Source organism: Pantherophis guttatus, chromosome 1, assembly GCF_059756535.1.
Source record: "Pantherophis guttatus breed Tessera chromosome 1, ASM5975653v1, whole genome shotgun sequence".
NCBI classification, from domain to species: Eukaryota; Metazoa; Chordata; class Lepidosauria; order Squamata; family Colubridae; genus Pantherophis; species Pantherophis guttatus.
The window spans coordinates 65981716-66002789 of record NC_142063.1 but is presented as its reverse complement, the minus strand read 5'-3'; the positions used below and the strand labels follow the sequence as shown (position 1 = coordinate 66002789).

At 39.7% G+C, this 21074-nt stretch overlaps 1 protein-coding gene across 10 annotated transcripts in view; it reads right to left on the bottom strand.

The window, feature by feature from the left end:
- RYR3 (ryanodine receptor 3) overlaps positions 1-21074 on the bottom strand; it is a 290814-nt gene that overhangs the window by 80446 nt on the left and 189294 nt on the right. For all 10 annotated transcript variants that reach the window (XM_087875404.1, XM_087875417.1, XM_087875406.1 and 7 more), the window contains exons 56-65: positions 19137-19212; positions 18870-18993; positions 16763-16878; positions 15294-15361; positions 12980-13101; positions 10791-10840; positions 9754-9814; positions 8913-9151; positions 3549-3630; positions 150-280 (exon numbers count right to left, since the gene is read on the bottom strand). In XM_087875404.1, coding sequence (XP_087731530.1) covers positions 150-280; positions 3549-3630; positions 8913-9151; positions 9754-9814; positions 10791-10840; positions 12980-13101; positions 15294-15361; positions 16763-16878; positions 18870-18993; positions 19137-19212 — 1069 coding nt within the window. The remainder of the gene's footprint in view (positions 1-149; positions 281-3548; positions 3631-8912; positions 9152-9753; positions 9815-10790; positions 10841-12979; positions 13102-15293; positions 15362-16762; positions 16879-18869; positions 18994-19136; positions 19213-21074) is intronic.

Genomic DNA, 21074 nt, shown 5'->3' with positions numbered 1-21074 from the left:
CAAAAGGAATGGAGTCTTGTTATAGACATTTTTATCATGCACAACTAAAGGGCACATTAATACAATTTTATAAGAATTTTAGACATTTTTTAAAGAAAAAGATGCTGTGTCTTCATTACAAAGAATTTTATACTTTCTGAAGTACTCACTCGCTTTCTCTCTGGCTGACTTTGTGTTGAAGACAGAGAGGGGGTTGTAAAGATTGAGAGAAGGTTCGAGGAAGGCTACTGGAATTGCTGCTACAAGAGAAGCTAAGCACTCACCAAGAGCTGGTCTTTGCCTACAAATGAAAGAAAATATTATTAATGTAGGAAATTATCCTCAATATTTTAAATCTTTAAGAAATGAATCTATTTATCCAAATCACATTGGAGTTGAGCTCTGATGTTTCCTCAGCTTTTGCATAACAAATGTTTTGAAATGAAATAGTGCTTCAGAATGCAATTCGGAACAGTATGTATTTTAAAATATCTTTAGAAGAACTGAAGAACTGCTGTTGGTTGTTTCTGTTGTTTTAAATAAGGTATAGGTGAAATCCTTTTCTAATGGGCCAAACATTATTATTGGTGGCTGGGTATACTTCGTTTTGTACTTTAAAATATTAAACTACACTTGTGAGATGTATACAGGGGTGGGCTGCTGGGGGTTCATAGCGGTTCGGCAGAACCTCTAGCTAAGATTCTGTGCAGTTCGGAGGACCCCAAAATCCCACTCCTGGTTTGCCCCACCCACCTCGCCCCTCCCAGGAGTCCCCACGCAGCCTGTTTTGGATAAGTACAGGGCGCGTGCAGAGGCTCGGAGAGGGCAAAAAATGGGCCTATCGGAAGTTTGGGACGGCCGGAAATGGGCCTGTTTCTGGCCTCCAGAGGGCCTCCAGAGCCTAGGAAGGCCGTTTTCGCCCTCCCGGAGGCTCGAAAAAAAGCCTCCAGAGCCCGGGGAGGGCAAAATCAACCCCCTGCTGTGGTGCAGGAGGCCGTCTAGGCCACACCTATCATGGCCAGGCCCACCCAGCAACCGGGCAGAGAACCCCTTGCTGAAAGTTTTGAAACCCACCTCTGGATGTATAACTGATTTACTTTGATTAAAATAACAGCCTTATGAAAAGAGTGAATAAAAGCTGATGATTGTTTATTTTTATTGTTATATATTTCTGCGGAAATGGGAAGGAATTCAGTCAGCGTTGATTTACCATTATTTCCTCAGTGATTCACCTATTTGTTTTTCATGGATTCAAAGGGAGAAAAAAATGATCTTCATTTGTGTTTGTGTGTGTGTGTGTGTGTGTGTGTGTGTGTGTATGTGAATTTCCACTTGAAATTTATCGCTGATACCGTTTGAGCAAGCTGTTCTGCCCATCTCATAAATTTTCTAAAATAAATTTATAAGATTCTTTTCAGTATTTCACAAATAACATTTCCTCTCATCTCTGGAACATTCCTCCCACCTTCTGTTCCTAGGATTAAGAATAGCTTTGTATTGCTATGATTCAGACCAAGTCTCCATTTTACCATAGTCTGTAAATCCACTTTCAATTTTCATCCCACATCTAGGATTTATAATATAAATCCATAATATAAATATAAATTTTGTCTTGTAAATTTGCATGTTATACTCTATGAGATTAAAAATACACTTGGGGATGATTTGGAGCTGGAAAATAGATAAAATATTAAGGCTCCCTCTGATGCATGGCATTAGTGATGCTAAGTTACTGCAGCTTAACAGGAATATAAAGCTTCAGTGTCTGTAATGCATTCAGTAGCTAGCTGGGTCTTCCTAGCTTTTTCCCACAAGGAGCAAAATGGCATTGCTCTTTAACTGAAGTAACATAAGCAATTGTACACATATTTTTTTCCAGATAATTCTAAACAGAGATCAGGTCATAGTGTAAAAACAGTATCTTTAAATATTGCTAAATTCTATATCATATATAGACTTAATTTTCCTGTTAAGAGTGGCAAACTGATGTTTAGACCTTTTTTACTCTTTTCACTTTCTGAAAGTTCTCTTTTTCAGCTTTTCTCTTTCTGACAACACCTTTTCTTTCATCCTATTTTCCATACAGCAGGCTAGATCAAGTTGCTGTTGTCTAAGTCTGAAATTATAGCATGCAGTGAGCTTTTGAAATTAGGTTGAGGCAGCAGTGAAATCCGGCTGGAACTATCTGGCTCGTGCGAGTCGGTAGGGCTGGCAGCGGGAGGCTCCGCCCATCCACCAGGATGTCATTACGTCCCGTTTTTAACCCTCTGCGTATGCGCAGAAGAGGCACACGTGTTCACATTTCCGATCTGGTAGTGAAGATAAGTGCATTTTACCCCTGGGTTGAGGGCTACATAAAATTGGGTATCACACATAGCAGTAGAGCCATAGGTTATCCACCTATTGTTGGATTATTTATAAATTTGGAGACTAACTACCAGAGTAATTATTATTTTCTTCAATTTCCATTGTATGTAATAGTAAATAGTAATAGGCGCCTAGGGTGCAATCCCCAAACACCTGGAGCACCACTTGAACATCATCAGCATTGATAAATTCACCATCGGTCAATTGCAAAAGTCAATTTGTAACATCTTACATCCTGCAGATGATACCTCTAATACCATAAAACATCAACAGCTACCTATCCCAGGTCCTTGGGAAGGACCTGATAGGTGGATAAAGATGTCAAATCCAGTCTGAACATCTGGCTGACTGTGATAAACCATAAAGTTTATTCCGTATAGCTATGTGTAATAAAATGTGTAGATTTTAAAATAGGGATTTGAAAAGGGCATTGCATATCCTGGAAATAACATAATGTACGGAGATCCTTGTTTATAAGGGACAAACTGGTAAATAGCACTGGTAAATTTAATGTCTACTTAAAACTAACTTTAGTAAAGCCATATACTGCTGGAGTACATGGTCAGATGGACCTGACTGTTATTAAAAAACAGGCAATTCCTAAGTGTTGGAGCAGTGTGATCTGGTGCAACAAAAAACTAGTGAAACTAAGAGGAGTAAGAAGATACAGAAGTCTAGTTAGGATCACTGAATGCAGAAGATGTGTTACCATAGCTAGCCAGGAAAAGAACACCCTTAGTAGCTGATGGATAGCTACTAGCCAGATTGGTGACAGTTGGCTTCAAGAAATAAATAAATAAATAAAAAGATTACAGAAGAAAGAATTGTCCAATTCTCCCCTACCCCCAAAAGTCTAATCTTTAAATAACAGACCAAAAAAGCTCTTAAGGTTTTAGGACTATGTAATTATGTAATCCTGGCAACACAATTTGCCATTCTCAGCATCCTAACGATGATTGGGAGATAGGGAATTATATTGAATCTAATACCATTGCAATGAGTCTAGAACCAAAAGTTTAAAACCCCATCTGTTGTCTTAAGTCTAATAAAATGAATTAAAACAGAGTTAAATATTAATTTCTATACCCTGAATTCAAAATATTGTGCAATATTTGAGATGTTGCAAATTATATTTAGAGCAGTCTCACTATTGATACAAATTATAAAAATGTTCATCATAATCAGTTATCTTTATTAAGTACCTTTCAACATAAATGTTCTTTCCAGTCCCAAGAGAATACAGACTACAAAGAATTCTATAACATGAAATTTGGACATCATTTACTGAAAGAAAGAAAAAAAGAAATGTTATTGTATTCCTCTTAATACAAATGTTTCAGTCATTTTTCCTTACAATTCTTTTTCTTTCTGTCTTTTGAGATCATAAGCCTCAAGGAAGAATTTATCAATTTATCAATTCAAATCGGACCTTTGCAGTATGAAAGCCTCTTCCTTGAGGGTCATGGACCACAATGTAATTTGCTCATTCATAGCATGTAGAGGTAGAGACAGTAATAAGATACAATTACAGAAACAATTGAATATTTTTCCAATTTCTAAAGAAAAATAAAAAAACACTGTTCATTTCTTTTTTACATGAAATTTTACAAGAGATAACCCTTTATGCTTGTAGTGAGTCAATGTTAAGTCATGTTAGACTCCTATCTGCCTAGTCATGGATAAATAACTAAAGTCTAATTGCTCTATTTATAGAACAAAGGCATGGGCTAGAGATTACCAGAACGGATCTTTATTAACGTAACAGCTAACACGTAACGAGTGCAATGGAACAGAACAAAACTGGCTGACAGCTGCTTAAATAGCTGGCTGTCAACCAGATCGTCCAATCGGAGGCCGCGCAGCTTCCCGCGCGACAACCCAGGAAGCTTCAGCCAATCGGGGACGGGTAGCAACACGCAAGTCTATACGGCGTGGTATCTGTGAGGACTTAACACCCCTTCCCACCAGTACAGCGCATGCGTAATCATTTAAGTACGTCGGCTGACGTCAGCTCCGCCCTGATCTCCTCAGTTCAGGGCCGGCTTTTGGCGAAGGCGGAGCCGGAACGCTGTCCTCGTGGGAGCTGTTGGATTGCGGTTGCGGAGTGGGCAGAACAATGGCCGGCGCGGGAGAACCGAATCAAACAGGTGAGTTTGCCAACGAGAACGCTTCGGGTGACAGCAGGCGGAGCAGGTGTTGGAGCATTGATGGTTGTGTGCGGTGGCCTATCATCATCCGCAGGTGCCGCTTGCTTACATGGAAGGTTTGTTGTTGAAGGGATCCTCCTCCATAGCTGGTTCACATGCCACCTCCAGATGCGTCCATCATCGAGCTGAACCTTATAAGCGTAGGGTCCGGTTAATTTGCTGATGTGGCCCGGCACCCACTTACAGTCAGTCCTGAAGTTTTGTGCATAGACAGGGTCTCCGACCGTGAATGCCCAACACTGGGACGTAAGGCGCTTTGGAACTTCGGGTGTGTATGCTGGGTGTAATCTGTCCAAAACTGTCCGGAGCCGCCGACCCATGAGCATTTCAGCCGGACTTGTCTTGGTATCTGGGCATGGGGTTGTGTGCTGAGCTAATAGGTATTGGGTGATTTTCTGATGCCAATTTGCAGTACCCAGGCGACTAAGCGCCTCTTTAGCCAACCTCACGGCCCTTTCCGCCCTTCCATTCGCGGCCGGATGGAAAGGGGCCGTCGTTGTATGGCGAATGCCCAGTTTGGCCACAAACCGTCGGAATTGTGCCGACATAAACTGAGGCCCATTATCGCTAAGTATGGTATCAGGTAGACCATTCATTGCGAACCACCCCTCCTGGACCCGGATGACGTCATCGGACGTTGTAGAATGCATAAGAGCCAACTCTACCCATTTAGAGTAGGCATCTACGACGACCAGGAACATGACCTTGGAAGGGGCCAGCGAAATCCATATGGATTCGGGCCCACGGTGCCTGGGGTACCTCCCACTCCCTGGAGGGGGAGCTGGCCGGGATGCTTGGCACTGGGGGCACGTAGCAACCCACTGCTCAATCTCGTTATCCATGCCGGGCCACCACACATAGCTGCGGCCCAGCCCCTTCATGCGGACGATACCCGGATGAGCGTTGTGTAGATGGGCTAGAATGGGGCGCCGCAACCCCTCAGGGACAATGACTCTATTTCCCCAAAGGAGACAGCCCTTTTGGGTCAACAGCTCATTTTGCCTGCGGAAAAAGGACAGGAGATCTGCATGCACGGAACCTTCAGGCCACCCCTACGGACCCAGGTCTTAGCCCTTGGAAATAGCGGGGTCTGCCAGGGACCCAGCGCTGATATCAGAAGCCGTTAGGGGAAAGTCGAAGTCCTCAACGAGGAGGACTGAAGAGGCAGGAGCCGGATCTGAGTCCGGGGCAGGCACAGGGCACCGGCTCAAAGCATCGGCATGGCAGATGGCCGAGCCAGGCCGGTAGACTAGGTGGTAGGAGTACCCGGCCAAAAACTCCACCCAGCGGGACATGCGGGGCGAGACCATGACCAGGGTTTGCCGATCACCGGCGAGCACCCTAGAAGGGGCTTATGGTCGGTGACCAGTGTAAAGGACCAGCCATAAAGATAATCATGGAATCGTTTGACTCCGGCGACTGCTGCCAGAGCCTCACGATCCAATTGGCTGTAATTCTTTCCGGTGCGGAAAGGGTACGGGAATAAAAGGCAATCGGCGCCTCGATGCCAGTTGGGAAGACATGACTCAAAATGGCGCCAATGCCATAAGGCGAGGCATCGCAAGTCAAGGGCATGCTCTCGTCGTATTGGACGAGAACCGCCTTAGATTTCAGCGTGTCTTTGACAGCTTGGAATGACGCGGCGGCGGCGCGACTCCACCTCCAGGACGACTTAGAGTCCAGGAGACGGTGGAGGGGCTCAGCAAGGGATGCCTTATGAGGCAAAAAAATAGAGTAAAAATTGAGGAGTCCAAGGAACGCCTTCAGCTCCGCCTTGCATGTGGGCGTGGGGGCGTTTTTAATGGCCACGACCTTGGAAGGGGTAGGGTGGATTCCCTGGGCGTCGATGAGGAACCCCAGGAACTCCACTTCCGGAACTCCTATAATGCACTTCGATCTCTTGAGGCGGAGTCCGGCACTGCGCAAACGGCCTAATACGGACCGCAGCTTGGCTAGGAGGTCGGATTGGTCTCCAGCGGAGACCAAAACATCGTCGAAGTAGGGTACCACCCAGGGAATTCCCTGAAGGAATCGTTCCACGATGCTTTGGAATATTCCCGGGGCAACACTCACTCCGAACTGAAGCCGGGTGCATTTAAATGCACCCCGGTGAGTGACAATGGTTTGGGCCATGGCCGTCAGCTCATCAACCGGTAATTTTGATACGCCTGGGCCAGGTCCAGATTGGCAAATACCTTGCCATGACCCAGGGAGTGCAGCAAGTGCTGCACTACTGACACCGGGTACGGATTGGCCTGCAGCGCCTTATTAATAGAACATTTATAGTCAGCGCAAATTCTGATTCAGCCGTCCTGTTTTAAGGGAATTACAATAGGAGTCTCCCAAGCCGAATGATCCACAGGGACTAACACGCCCTGAGCTACAAGCTTATCTAGCTCTGCATCTACCCGTGGGCGCAAAGCTAAAGGCACTCTCTGCAGTTTGAGGTGGACTGGCATCATCTGGGGTCCAAATTGAAGGATATAGGCCTACCTGTATATTTACCCAGCTGGTCCGAGAACACATCTACGAATTCTCGGGCCAGGAAAGACTGAACGTCGGGGGCTACCCTATGTACTCCAGAAATGGACAATTTTAAAGCGGCAAACCAGTCCATCCCTAAGAGGGTAGGGCGGTCGTCCCTTACCACAATTAGTGGCAATTTACCAGAGAACGAACGGAAAAACACCAGGAAAGTGTCATACCCCAGAGTGGGGATAGCCTTCCCTTGATAGTCCTTTAAGAGAACAGGGCACGGCTTGAGCCGGCGGCGGGACAACCCCGGCAACAACTTAGAGAGGGTCGCCCACGCTATGAGTGAGTTGGAGGACCCCGGGTCCACCTCCATTTTACAGGCCGCTCCTTCCAAACCCACTGTGAGGAATAGCTTGCTGGCAGAAGCTGAAGAAGAGGCGTTGCTCACAGCAATGTCAGGAGGGTCCTTGTAGCGGGTGACAGCGAGGCAATCCTCGCGGCGAGTAGCCACTTTCCGTCCACGGCGGCACTCCGGAAGGGGGCCGGAGGGAATGTCGGACATTGGGGCGGGCGCTCTGCAGACAAATGGCCCCTCTTGCCGCAGTGGCGGCACACGACAGTCTTGAAACGGCAGTCGGTTCTGCGATGGTTGCCGCCACAGCCCAAGCAATTGTCCTGCGCAAGCTTTAAAAGTTTGGTGGATGCACTGCACTTCCGTTGAGTCACCTTGAGGCGGCTCACCTCCCTCTCATTTTCGAAGGACTCCACCAGGTCTGAGTCCTTGTAATGGACAGACAGGGGCTTAGGAGTCGCTGATGAGGGCGTCTGGAAACGGTGGATTTCAGCGGCCGATCAGCCGGATATTTCGGCAGCCCTGGCCTCGTCCAGAGCGACTTGGAGGGTCAGCTCTGAGCGGGCCAAAAGGCGCCGTTGTAGCTTCAAGTCCTTGATCCCGCAGACCAGCTGGTCCAACATCTCATCCAAGTGATCACGGAACTCACAATGAAGGACTGCTGAGCGTAAAGAAGCCATGTAATCGTTCACGGATTCACCCTCCGTTTGTGAGCGCTGCCAGAACGCATGGCATCGCGCAATGCGAGACAGGGTAGGGGAGAAATGGTTCTTTAATCTCTCTACCAATGTCTCCCAAGGAATGTCAAAAACTTGCTGAGGCGCAGCTAGAGCCCTAGCAGCACCAAAAATCTCGCTCCCACAGGAGCTGAGGAAATAACCCCGTTTGCGAGCGCTAGAAAGTTCAGTCAGGGCATTCGCTTGCATGAAACACTCGAAGTGTTCTATATAGGTGTCCCATGTTTTGGATGCAGGAACGAAGGGAGAGAACGCCAGCAAGAAAGTAGACATGGCAGCGCTAGGAGGGTGGTGGAGGTTCCGCCGTCAAATTACCTCAGATGTACACCACCGATCCCACCTTCGTCGCCAATGCTCTATTTGTAGAACAAAGGCATGGGCTAGAGATTAGCAGAACAGATCTTTATTAACGTAACAGCTAACACATAACGAGTGCAACAGAACAGAACAAAATTGGCTGACAGCTGCTTAAATAGCCGGCTTTCAACCAGATCGTCCAATCGGAGGCCGCGCAGCTTCCCGTGCGGCAACCCAGGAAGCTTCAGCCAATCGGGGACGGGTAGCAACACGCAAGTCTATACAGCGTCGTATCTGTGAGGACTTAACACTAATATGGAAGAAAAAGTATTTTATTAGCACCATTCAATCATTTTGGAATTATTTGAAGATTTGAGCCTTACCCAGGATTTGATTTTTATACATATTTTAGATCTTTTGGATAAATAACACCACATTCATGCCTCCTTTATTACAATTTTCTAGACTAAAAATAAAAAGCTAAAACATTAGACTTACAAAGCAAATCAGTACCAAAATTATGCTGAGCGACATGTTCAAAAATGGATGTTAAGATAGGCAGCAGTGCCACTGTTGTATAGTTGATATTTTGTGAGACTCCTTTAATCTGAGTTCGGGAGTGGGTAAATTTTCCAAGTTTAAGGTTTTCTGATGTCTTCTCTAGATCTTCTGCAGCATTTTCAAAGAAAGCATGCAATCCTGCTTTAACCATCTCTGAGCCAGATTTCATAACTGTTCTACAAGATAATTTTGAAAACGTCATTTAGAAAGCAACTATCTGTATGGTTAAATATTATTTTATTAATTAATGTTTATTGGTTATTGTTTGCATTTATTCACACAATCTGTGTTAATCCCAGGTGGGATTTATATGTCATGTACATTAAAAAGATGAATGATAATATATACAATATTTTATCTTTTATATATTATCATAAAATTCTTACTATTTGGTAAATTTGCATTTAAGCTACCCTGTTTCAAACTGCAAAAGGAACCTTATATGATTTAAGCTTCTCTATAAAAGAAGAATTTACAATTTGTAATCTTTCAGTGAGTAGAAATTGTAGAGAGAAAACTTGTAAAAAAATACTTCAGTTACATCAGCAAAAACACAAAAAAACCTAATGGCAATTTAATATCTAACAACAGACCACTTCACTGATCCATGGAAATGAACTCTCGCCCAGGAAAGCCTAACCCATAATAAATGTGTTCGCTCTTATCGTGCTCTGAGACTGTATATTACTTTATCTTGCTGCAGCAGCCCAACACAGCTTCTCCTCCTTTTACTACTGACTGGTAGGAATGGAAAACAGGAGTAAATAATCAAACTTACCTTGTATCTAGAGTCTGAGCTAAGATATGTAGGCAACTAACCATTGTTGCAGCATCACTACCTAATCAAAATTGAAGGAAATAACAATTGTTGTTCTTTAAAAATTCTCTACAAGAAAATTGTTTTTAAATAAAATGTGTACCAAAAGTATTTATACTAGGGAAACCTGCTATCATATTCTAATAATGAAAGCTGAAATTTTTCTTCTTTTTTCTTGCTATTTCATCCAAGCATGCAAACACTACTCAGACATTAATGCTTGATTTTTGTAAATTTTTCCCCATTAATATTTCTATATTTCAAGTATTGATAAGCAACTTCTTTGTAGCAGCCTTTCTACCTATTATACCAGTTAAAATCATTTTTAAAATTCCCTATGATAAACTCAGCATGTTTGCAGTGCAATCTAGGGAACTAGTAGAGGGCCTACATTGAAGCTATTGAGGCCACATGTCATTTACAGGCTACTCACTTGTGATTTAAAATGTCAATAGAGACATGTCTCCTTTGAACAGGATTTTGTCGTGGCATTTTATTTACAATACGTTTTGTATTAGAACTCCATAATTATTCTAAACAACAAGCTCATAACCTTTCCACTAATTATTTCTGCTATGGTTAGCTACAAGTTACCTGAAATTCATAGAGGAACTACAAAAGTACATCTTCTTTATCTTCTATCTGAACTCTATTTCACATTTATATTCATAACCTCAGATCCTTGCTGAAAAAAATACTTTGGCTTCCTATTCGTAGAGCAGAGGTTTGCAACCTTAAATACTCAAAGAGCCATTTGACCAGTTTCCCACAGAAAAGAAAACACCGGAAGCCACAAAACCCTTCCCGTGCCTGACTATTTCTTGAGCTAGCATATGTTGTTGAATTAAATGTTCTGTTTTCTTCTGAAACTTTTCTTTTCTTGGATTTATCCATGGTTGGCCTACCGGGGGTTGAAAAACTCAATAAATCACGTGCGAAGCAACTCAAACTAAACTTCATACGCTTTGAAACTTCTGCAAAACCTTTTTTTAACTTACCAAACAGTGAAATTCTATGTCTAACAAGAGCAGCAAGTTTGCAGAAAAGGCTAAAACAAACAAACAAAAAATAAATAAGAGGATGAAGCATACACAGAAAGTATTTGCATGGATAACAACTAAGCAAAAACTATGTCTCCTTTTAATTTGAAAAACAGTTGCTGTAACTGTTTTTAGAAATACAATAAGCCTACATATTTTAACACCTAGAAAAAAGTAAATATTATTTTCAAAAAACCCTCTATTTCCTGTGACATTTATTTAACTGTTTTTGAAGTTAAACAGTTTCTGAAATGCTATATACCAGGGGTGTCAAACGCGCGGTGTCACGTTGTTGTCACATGATGTATCTCAACTTTTTCCCCCATTGCTAAATCGGGGGTGGGTGTGGCAGGCGCGTGATGCATCCGGCCTGCAGGCTGTGACTTTGACACCCCTGCTTTATACGATTACAATTTAAACTAGGGGGAAATGATAAATTCTATTTTATTAATTCTATTTTTCAGCAAGCAGACAATTGTGAAAATGCTGGTATATGTTCACCAAAATCCCATGGTAATTATTCATTAAAATATTTTTCTGGGAGGGGGGGAATGGAGTGGAAAACACACTGACAGCTGGTACTTGTCATCTACTTTAAAAGTCTAACTTTCCAGGGGCCATTGGAGCCCACTGAAACCTCCAGTGAGAGGAAGAACCACCTTATCTTGTAAGAGAACTTCAGAGAAGATAAAGGTATCTGTTCAGTCAAGTCAAGTAAGGTTGTGATATATTACTAATTTGAATGCCTAAAGTATTATATTCCCATTTGTGTGCCATTAATAATTTAATTTATTGATAACTGTTATGTTTTAAAATAAAGATTTTAAAAACCTTAAGAAATGAGGGAAGAAAATAAATAAGAGATCTAAAGCTCAGTGAAATGAATACCTACTGAGATCTTTTTAAAAATGTACTGAGTGCTCTCTGTGTATTAGAAGAAAGTCTTATCCTCAGATTGCCTAAAGGCTGAATCGTTTATGGCAAAATGGTAGGAGAATCAATTCCTAAATATGACAGAATGTAGAATTAGTTTAGGAATATATTAGGTTCTTCTGTTAGCTTTCCTCATAGTGATAGTAGTAATCAAGGTAAGGATCAGTGGTGGGTTGCCCCCGGTTCGGACTGGTTCGCAAGAATCGGTAGTAAAACCAGCGGGAGGCCCCGCCCACCGCCCTTGTCGAGAAGCAAGGGGCACATGGGAGCGAAGTGAGCGCGCGCGATCCCGTTGCGAACCGATAGTAAAGGTAAGTAGAACCCACCCCGTAAGGATATATATAATCTTTAAATAAATGTCATACTATCTACCTTCCTTTTTAAAAATAAAGTTAAAACCCTTTATTGTCAGATATGAGAGCTATTAGGATTGTAATCTTTAATGCCAGGTTTTTGAAAGAAATCTTACAAATTGGCTGAAAAGTGGTTTTGGAAAAAGAACTAGATGTTCTATAAGAAAAAAATATATTACATACGGTGTAGAAAAGAAAGGAAGCAACATTTTTCAAAGATCATTTAAAGCATACATGTCTGGACAGAAGGTTAGGACTTGGGAAAGTGAAAATTAAGGCAGGTGGGTTTGTTTTTGGTTATATTTTTGAAGTTTCAGATTGCATCCCCTGTGGAAAACTTACTCCCAGGAATTTTAAATTTTTAGGCTAAGGATTTTGTCTTTTATTAGAATTACCAGCTCCAAATATTTCTGCATCAAACAAAAATGATATTACATGAATACATTATCATATCCTGTCCATTTACATTGTTCAATACTACGCAATGAAATAAAATCAATATAGATTTAATATAGCACTTGGCCCCTGTAAGCAGGACTACCATAACTAAGTTATAAATAAGAGAAACTAAAGAAACCCCCTCCCCACCACACACAATTTTAGTAAATGGTGTTAGGTGCCATACCTGTAATTAATAATTAAAAGAATGTGACTTTGTGCCCTTGATGATATTATAGTGACAATACATCTATTTATATGGTGCATAGTTTAGTCAATGTTCCAATTGTGGTTGTAAATCGAGAATTACCTTTATGGATAGATTTCTGTTACACAAGCACATTGACTTGAATCATATGCAACTAATTCCATTACTGATTCATTTAATGTACATTGCTATATACATGTTTTCTTTCTACATACCTTGCTACCATTTCTTTTTCTTTATTGGAAGCATATCCACTACTACCGAATGGCTTTGTTGGGGAAGAGAGGAAGTACAAGCAATGATTGGTGAAATACTGGTCAACTAATGGTAGCAGAACCTAAAGAAGTAAAAATGTATACAAACTGTAGATTATAAGATACCTACAGAGATTATAAGATACCTACAGAGAGTGATAGCTATTTCTTACAGTCATTGTTTATGGAGATTCTCAGTCATCCAGGACATGGTTGACTCATTGAGAATCATTATTAGATCTGGAAAAGTCACCAGAAGCCACAAGGGTAAGTCAGATATCAAGGAGCTGATACTAGCAAAAGAATATAGAATTGTTTTTATTTACTTGTACTGTAGCTTTTTAAGTGATGTTCTATAAATGCACACATATGCACAATAACTCTGGTTGGGCTTTTTAAAATGACATTTTGTAAGAGCTCCCGCTATTCTACACCATACTATACAAAGGCAGAGTCCAAGGTTGTCCATTGTAAACTATGATGGTGTCAAAATGCAACATACATGCGCTGATATAATTATTACAATGCAACAATTATGTGTTTGTGTTGGGAGATTCTGTCATGAGTATTAAGCATGTTATTTGCTCTTCTATAGCTTTCCTATGGATGCTTATAATTATTTCTGCGATTGTTTTTAGCCTGGATGTGAATGCCTTCCAGATTATCTATTCTGTATAAACTTTACTCAACCAATGAGATTTAAGAGAGTTTACCATGGCTCCACATCCGGAGGCACTTTTATTGTCAGAAAGGGCAAGCCCTATCAGTGAAATTTTCCCTTTTTTGGGACAGCCTCCCTCCAGAAATCAGGACAATGTGCCCCTCCTAGCATTGTGGGAGCCTGTGAAATCCTAGCTTTTCTAAAAAGCTCATGAAGAAAAAATGGACTGTTGGTTGTTTCTTGCCAAGGTTGTAGTGCCAAGTGATGGGTTTGGATGAATAACTTACTGTTATTGATTTGACTTATATTTTGTTATATTTAGTAGTTTTTAATCCTAATACTGTATGAAGGGGTATAATCAGAATTGTTTTGGCATGAGTAGCTTGGAATAAGTAAATAAATAAATGGGTTCTGATGTGGGACGATGGGATAACTGATGAACGAAATAAGGCTTTCTTGGTTATTGAGGCTACTACAGGTGCACCATTTAATGCTTGAAGGAAAACAATAATTGTAGTAAGCCTGGTAAAGTCTTTTAGCAGGCTTAGTACAGAAAAGAACAGAATCTACCATGTGCCCTTCACTGAAGCAGAGAAGTCAACAATATGGGAACTTACATCCATAGCAGATAGCAGAAGCACTTCCTGGTTTCAACAAAAAATAGCAGAAATGGCCACAAGGACAAAGAACAATTCAATCTATTATTGCTGGTTTAACCTTTATTAGTGGTCAGAAGAGAACTGAGAGAGTTGGAAAGAGCTACACCTTCTGATATAGCACAGACCCAATGAAAGACTAGAGCTCTAAAACATTCTGAGTAGTAACTGTGCTGATGTAGAATACATATGTATAAATAACAAAAATTACGAAGAATGAGAACTCCTCATTACAGTGCCCTCTAGACTCCCTGTATACTAAACCAATTATCTACAATGGCAGGAGAAGCTCTATGCATACCAAACTCAAGTGTATGATATCTCACTGTAATCAATCATTAGAATAATGTATGTATCTCAACACCATTTGTGCTCAACAGCAATCTATAGCACTATCACAGCATTACTTTCATGTATGCTTATAACATCTTAGCTAACAAGTGAATCAATGACATAGAACCATTGATAATCATAAGATAAAGCTCAACATAGAAATATTGACAATAAAATAAACTCTGAAAACAAATAATACTGGCGAAATTATGGTTTCAGTGGATTATTACTATTGGCTTTATGGCTTAAATGAAATACTTTGAATTTGAATTTAAATCACAACCATTTCTGTGTAGAACAGGGATGTCAAACTCGCGGTGTCACATTGTCGTCATGTGACGTATCATGACTTTTTCTCCCCTTCGCTAAACCAGAGCTGGACATGGTCAGCATGTGACGCATCTGGCTGGCGGGCCATGAGTTTGACACCCCTAGTGTAGAAGAACAATTTTTAAACTTGTACCTCCATAGAATAATTTTGGAACTTTATATATTTTTCTTATTTATTTTTCTTGATTTCTTCTATGATCTACAGTGAAATCAGATGTTTTATTCTACACACAGCTCTCAAAATTATCAGAATGTTGGAATTGAAGAAGATTGTTTTAGATAACACATTACTCACTTTGGCAAAGAATTTGATTTCTTGATCATGTGGAGATTTCTCAGTTTTTCCACTGGTAACAATGGCTTCTGTGAAGAAACAAAGTAAAGATAAACAACATTAGGCAGGATTATTGTCACAGTATTTAAGCTTGTGGAATTCCAGAAGCAGCAACAATTTATTCTGCAGGAACGCTAAACATATGGTTCTATTTATTGATCCTCTCCATTGAGTGTAGTCAATACTACTTGCAAATTTATAAATTTGAATCAATGTAAGAAAGTTCCATTCATTCCAATTCCTAGTTCTGAAAGAGTTTTCTGAAAAAAAAATTGTCATTGTAGAGAACATTACTGTATCTTTTGTACATATAGTACCTTTCTTCTGCATTCTGCTAAATTTATTTTCAGCTTCAGTGAGAAAAGGGGGAAGAACTAGTTGAAGATTATAGAGCTGCTTTGGATTTTTCAAGAGGTGAAAACAAGTACAAATCAAGCTAAGAAAATAATATGTGGAGTAAGTTTTTTAAATTGCTGCTTTCCCCTATTAAAACTTTATTTTACATATGGAGAAAAATATTTAAGACATCCAGTGTTCTGTTGAGTGCAGTGTGTTGGATAAAGACCACAGAGATCTCATTCACACTCATCCTAAACTATGGAGGTTCACAAGGTGGCTTTGGGCTGGTCACTATCCGTCAGCTCAAGTTTCTCTACAGGGATTTATTGTGGGAGGAAAAAAGGAGGAAAGAAGACATTGTCTTGGGTTCCTGAAGGAAAACATAACAAGCACCCTTAATTACTGAAATTGATATTGATCAGTCACTCTTTCTCTCTTTCATTTTCATCTCCACAGATTGGTTGCTGACAGAATAAAATGAAGAAATATCCCCATTTAAGCTTCTGAGAAAAAGCAGCATATAAATCTAATAAATAAATAAAATACTGCAATTATGCAATTATCTTTTTCATGTCATACAATTTGTAGCTGAAGGAGCAAACAAGATTAAGAAAATATTACACAGCATAGTGGAGCTAGGCTCCTAATGACATTAATTCTCCTATTTGAATCTCCCTACCATTCCCTATTCCTATTAAAATGAAAACTTCATGTGGCCAAGAATAATAGTCCCCTTTCCTCTCTGAAGAAGAAATACTGGGACATGTAAGACCATGTTCATAGTTAGCTTGTCATCTTGTCTCTTGATCACAGAAATGCATCCTAAAGCAAGGAAACCGGGGTAGAGGACAGTGAGTTGGTTTCAATTCTTCAGTAGGAAAACTGGCCAGGGCCTCCACTTCTTCTAACATCTCCTATTTGTAGAAGAATCTGGACCCTCTCTGAGTCACATCATCTCATGAGGGAATGAATATTCATTACTATAGTACCAGTAATAAATATAATGCTAATAAAAATACTTAATGTAAGCAATGGTGCAACAATAGGTATCTTTTTCATTACTAGCTTTTAAAAACATTAACAAAACTTACCTAAATGTGCAATGAATTCTTGAGCTGAGTCAATATATTTAAGGATCCTTTTGAGAAATTTATAAGCAAACCTCTTTTCCATTGATGAAGCATCCAATTCCAGGTCATTTAAGCCTCTAGTGAAACAAAAGTTTAACCTATAGTTTTTTTAAAAAAAATTTAGCAAGCAGCATAAAAAAACTTGAAACACTATGCTTATTGCAAATTAAGTTTTTGTCACTTTAAATCAGTTTATTAAAAATTATGTTTAGAAATTAGATGATTGAACATGGTACGTATTTAGCATTTACCTCCTTAAATTAGGTTACAAGATTGTTTGGAGCATAGATTTACTGGCCAACTAGGATGAGATTGGTATTAATATCTATTTATTTTCTTAAAATTTGATTTTAATTGTCACTGACAGCAAAAGAACCATAGAGGAACTATAGCCAGTTTTTGAGGCCAGTGTGTAGAAAGCATGAATTTTCTAAATATAAATTAAGATTTCCAATACTCTCATTAACAGTATGACAGTACTCACATTACATTAACAGTAATGTGAAAATAATATTCCAGTTTGTATTTTTTACAAGTATGTATCTATTCTCTTTATATCATGATCAAAATATATCAAGACTGTTCATGTCTTGCATGGTTACAAAGACCATGCATTTGTTCTAAAGAGTTGTAGCGTGTTATGCTTACACTCCTCTGAATTCTGAACCATTTTTTCCACATTATTTCTGAAATACTGCACTGAACAGTGATTTTACTGTGCAATTCCATCAGTTGCTAGGAGAAGTAATGAAGACTATTTCCTAACTTCACCAACCAACCAACGTGATTGCCCTTGGTGCCTTCTAACCCAATCAAATACTGACTGCCTTTGATGCTCCTCCCATCTGTCACTTGAGCAGTTTTCAGTCCCTGGATTGTGCCCCCTTCTAATGGAAAGGAAATATCTCCATGAATTATCTGCATGAAAGACAGTCATGAAATAGTAAGACTGTGGAATAACTTTGAAAAGAGGGGAAGATGAGTTTCTCAAAATCTTTGAAAATAAAATTTATTGGTGCCTGACGTCAAAATATATTTCCCTCCGGGAAGCAAAAAGCAATTAAGAATATTTTGACCTTTGACTGGTGCCACAAATGAGACATATTTCTATGGAAAAGCTGCCTTTTTATGTCATAATGGGAAGGGGAGAGAAAAATTGAAGGGAGGACCACCTTCTCTCAATCCATAATATGGCTAGCATCTTGCTATTCCATTTGTTCTTACTTAAATGTTATCAATAATTATAATCTCTTCTATTAATTTTCTGTGGGAATAGAGATAGCTGGGGTTTTGTAGCCAAATCAAAATACTTTCTCCTTCATAAGTCCCTTATGAAGGTAAGAGTTCCTAAGTAGTGCTACAAACCAACTAATGTAAAAATGAAAAGAGTCTGCCTATCTTGAATAGCTGGGAATTATATTACCACATAGTTTCCCTTGCTAAGCACCAAAGTCATAAAGTGTGACATTACATGATTGCACACTTAGTGATGGAAATTCCAGCACTGCTGACAAATCACTGCAGGTTATTAAGAAAGGATATCATGGGGGTCACCATTTTTATCTTCCTGGTGATTTTCCCATTAGCTCTGCTTGGAAAAAGCTGCCAAAAAAGGTCTCAAATGGTAACCAGGTGACCACAGGATAATGCAGTGTGGAGGGCGTGCATAAGTGCACTAACATGCCTATCATCCTTGTCATTGTATTTTTTTTCTTTTATTCTTGTTCTCGTTTTTGTTTGATAAATTCTAATGAATGAATGAATGAATGAATGAATGAATGACAAAATTGCAAGCCAGGCACAAAGCAACTGAATTGTGATCATGTGAATGTAGGAAGGTTGAGACTGATGTAACTAGGATCACAACTATCATTTACTCCGCACCCTCTTAATTTTGAATGGTTCCTTGAACAAGTGGTTGTTAACAGAGTACCATGTGTATGTTGTGCATGTAAAACTGCCCCTTATTTCATTTAAGATACTAAGTTATTGCTTGAGTTTTTGCTAAAATCACTCAGAACAAAATATTTGAACAGAGAAGCTTATTTGTATGTGATGCATAACTTACCTAGATATGGCAATGCCATTTACAAGAAGAAATTTGAATAGTTCTTGGGCTTTCTCCCTATCTCGAGCTTTCTCTTTGGCCGTCAACGTGTCATAAGGTACCAACAATGGATGACCACCTCCTCCTATAGGAAAACCATAATTTAGTAATTCTTACTGCAATAGCAAAATTTTGAAAATACTCATAGACAATTACTATCATGTTTTTGGTATTTTCATATATTCCTATATCAAATGTCAGGTGCTGATTAAAACATTTCATTTTTACCTTTATTTTCCAATTCCATTTTCTTCTTTTTTGCCCAAATGTTATGATAGTTTTCTGCTATTATTTCTACCATTCCCTATATCACCAAGAAATCAAGAAACAATAATTTAAAAATCAAAATAACCATGTGCTAAACCATAGATAATATCATTGCATTGAAACATATATTGCATTATTTGCTGTAATGATATATGTCATTAACATAAATGATCTTAAGTATCATGTAGAGAAAGGAGGTACATTAATGAAAATATCTGCTTAGGGACAATTCTTTTCCATATTGCTTTTCCATGTGCTATAAAGTGCTCGAAGAGATCTAACAAAACTTTTTGTTATCACAATGAGGATTTTCTTTTTTTTCACCCAGAATATAGAATGTAGGGTAGATATCTTCAAACTCCTGAACAGTTTAGCAATATTATTATTTGGTTAAAACCAGAATGCAAAGCAAATAAGCAATTTTCTCAATGGAAGAAAATAAGAAGTGTACTCCCTCAAAGTTCTCTGCTGGGATTAATGTTTTTAAAAATGTTCATAAATTATCTTGGTTTAGATCTAAGCAATCAGCTGGCTCATTTGTAGATACCATTCTATTCCCTGGTACAAAAAAATCACAGTATTGATTCCCATAATAATTCCCAAAGGAACAATTTAAAGTGGCAGTTCAATTTAAATAAATGTAAGTGATGCATTTTCCCCAATTTCACAAATACACTGAAAGGAATCTGTAAATTTTTGCCAGCAAAAATATTTATGTTCATAGTGGATATGTGTCAATGAAGTTACAGTATCTGTTAGGCTTTCAAGCCAGCTCTAGGTAATAAATTAAAGAATCCCTGATATTGCACTGACATTGTACTACTGTTTTACCAAGGCTAGACTTGAAAAAAAGTCTTTAAGCAAAGTTCAACTACAGAGGAAGCCATCTGTCTCTATCAGTGTCTGGTAGCCACTTCTATGTATCTCAGTCCATCCCCATTTCTATGCTCCATCTACATTTCGTGAGTCTGGAAATGTTGGGAGCTTGTCCCTTTTTTCCTTCTGATTCCAACAACTGGGAGGGGGATTTCCCTTCTTCTATCACTATCCGTGCAACTTTGTCAAAAAGTCACTGACCACTCAACCCAATACAGCAGAACCAACACAATCCCTAAGAAGAATCATACTGCCATATATCAAGAATATCTAAGAAGCCACCACCAACAGATTACTACAACCACGTGGAATCAGCATAAAACACAAGCCAACTAAAGCCCTTCAAAACATCCTAAGCAGACCAAAAGACCCAACAACACCAGAAGATAGAACAGAAGTCATCTACAACATACAATGAAAGAACTGCAACTACCATTATGTAGGGCAGACAAGTCTTGCAGAACATTCCACAAATACCAACTAGCAGCCAGAGGACATGATGAAAATTCTTAAATTTCACACCATATAGACAGATTTAACCATAGTTTCAATTGGGAAAATGTGACCATCCTAGATCAAGCCAAGTCCAAAAATGCCAGACAAATCGGCCATCAATAGACACATAGACATTAACTACATCTATAGACTATGCAAAAGAGACTATCACCCAGCCCAAAAGGGAACAAAAAGACCCAAGCACCTCTCCACCAGCAATCAGCACCCAGATCAGCATAGATTAATTCCAAGGTTAACATCAGACCAACAATCAAGTAAACAATACAAGAAACTGCCAGAGTCATCAGCAAACAGCCCAAACAAAGAATCTTTAAAACCATCTCCCCCAACACTGACAGGCAAGCCACTAGAATATGAACTGAGAGCAAACTGCACTCCTTACCAGCACTGATGATGTTATCTAGTTTGGGTAATGAAACGTCTACAAGAAAACAAGGAAGCTCAGAGAACACCAAGGACCCCTTCTATCACTATCTTCAACCCAAACTGGAGAATTTCATTTTGTCA